This window comes from Acipenser ruthenus, unplaced genomic scaffold (assembly GCF_902713425.1).
Source record: "Acipenser ruthenus unplaced genomic scaffold, fAciRut3.2 maternal haplotype, whole genome shotgun sequence".
In the NCBI taxonomy this organism is placed as follows: Eukaryota; Metazoa; Chordata; class Actinopteri; order Acipenseriformes; family Acipenseridae; genus Acipenser; species Acipenser ruthenus.
In genome coordinates this window covers 61,645-62,500 of record NW_026708357.1, presented here as the reverse complement: position 1 = coordinate 62,500, position 856 = coordinate 61,645, and the positions used below count along the sequence as shown (strand labels likewise).

The 856-nt window shown below is 57.9% G+C and overlaps 1 protein-coding gene across 1 annotated transcript in view; it reads left to right on the top strand.

Annotated features, from left to right (window-relative positions):
• pklr (pyruvate kinase L/R) overlaps window positions 1-856 on the top strand; it is a gene marked incomplete at its 5' end in the record, with an annotated part of 4,708 nt that extends 3,852 nt beyond the window's left edge. Inside the window, 1 exon segment of the mRNA XM_059020968.1 lies at window positions 551-856. Coding sequence (XP_058876951.1) covers window positions 551-657 — 107 coding nt within the window.

The following is an 856-nucleotide window of genomic DNA, read 5'->3' as shown; positions in this document are numbered from 1 at the left end:
GGACCAGAGAGTGAACTTCGGCATGGAGATCGGTGAGTGAGGGGGAGAGAGAGGGGTTAGAGAGAGGGGGAAGGTTAGGTGTGGACCAGAGAGTGAACTTCGGCATGGAGATCGGAGAGAGAGAGGGGGAGAGAGAGGGGGGAGAGGGGGGGGGAGAGGGGGGGGGAGAGGGGGGGGGAGAGAATGAGAGAGAGAGAGGGAGGGAGGGGGTTGAGAGAATGGGAGAGAGGGAGGGAGAGAATGAGAGAGAGAGGGAGGGAGGGAGAGGGAGGGAGTGGGAGGGGGGAGAGGGGGGTTGAGAGAATGAGAGAGAGGGAGGGAGGGGGAGAATAGGAGGGAGAGGGAGAGAGGGAGGGAGTGGGAGAGAGGGAGAGCGGAGAGTGAAGCAGTGAGAGAGGATCGAAGCAGAATGATGTTCATCGCGGTGGTGTTTTATTTATTTTCTTGCTAACAGCGATGTGGAGTGCAAAGTCTTTGCCTGTCAAGGCCAGTGGGAGTTGCTGTGCAGTGATGTCACGTAACCCCGCCCCTCTCTCTCCTCTCTGTCCAGGGAAGGTGAGGGGGTTCTTCCACAGGGGGGACATGGTGATTGTGGTGACGGGCTGGAGCCCAGGGTCCGGGCACACCAACATCATGAGGGCCGTCAGTGTCCCCTAGGGGCCACACCCACCAATCGGGGCCCCAGAAAATACTCCTGCTATTCTCAACAAATCTGTAACCGAACCCTTCCTGCAGTCAGAATCGCTGTGTCTGCGATACACTGACAGCGCTGTTGCGCGGCCCGTCCTTTCCAGCACTTGTATTTGAATGCCGACTGATGTCAGAGTCACAGTGAATAAAATGCTGCTGCAGCCTA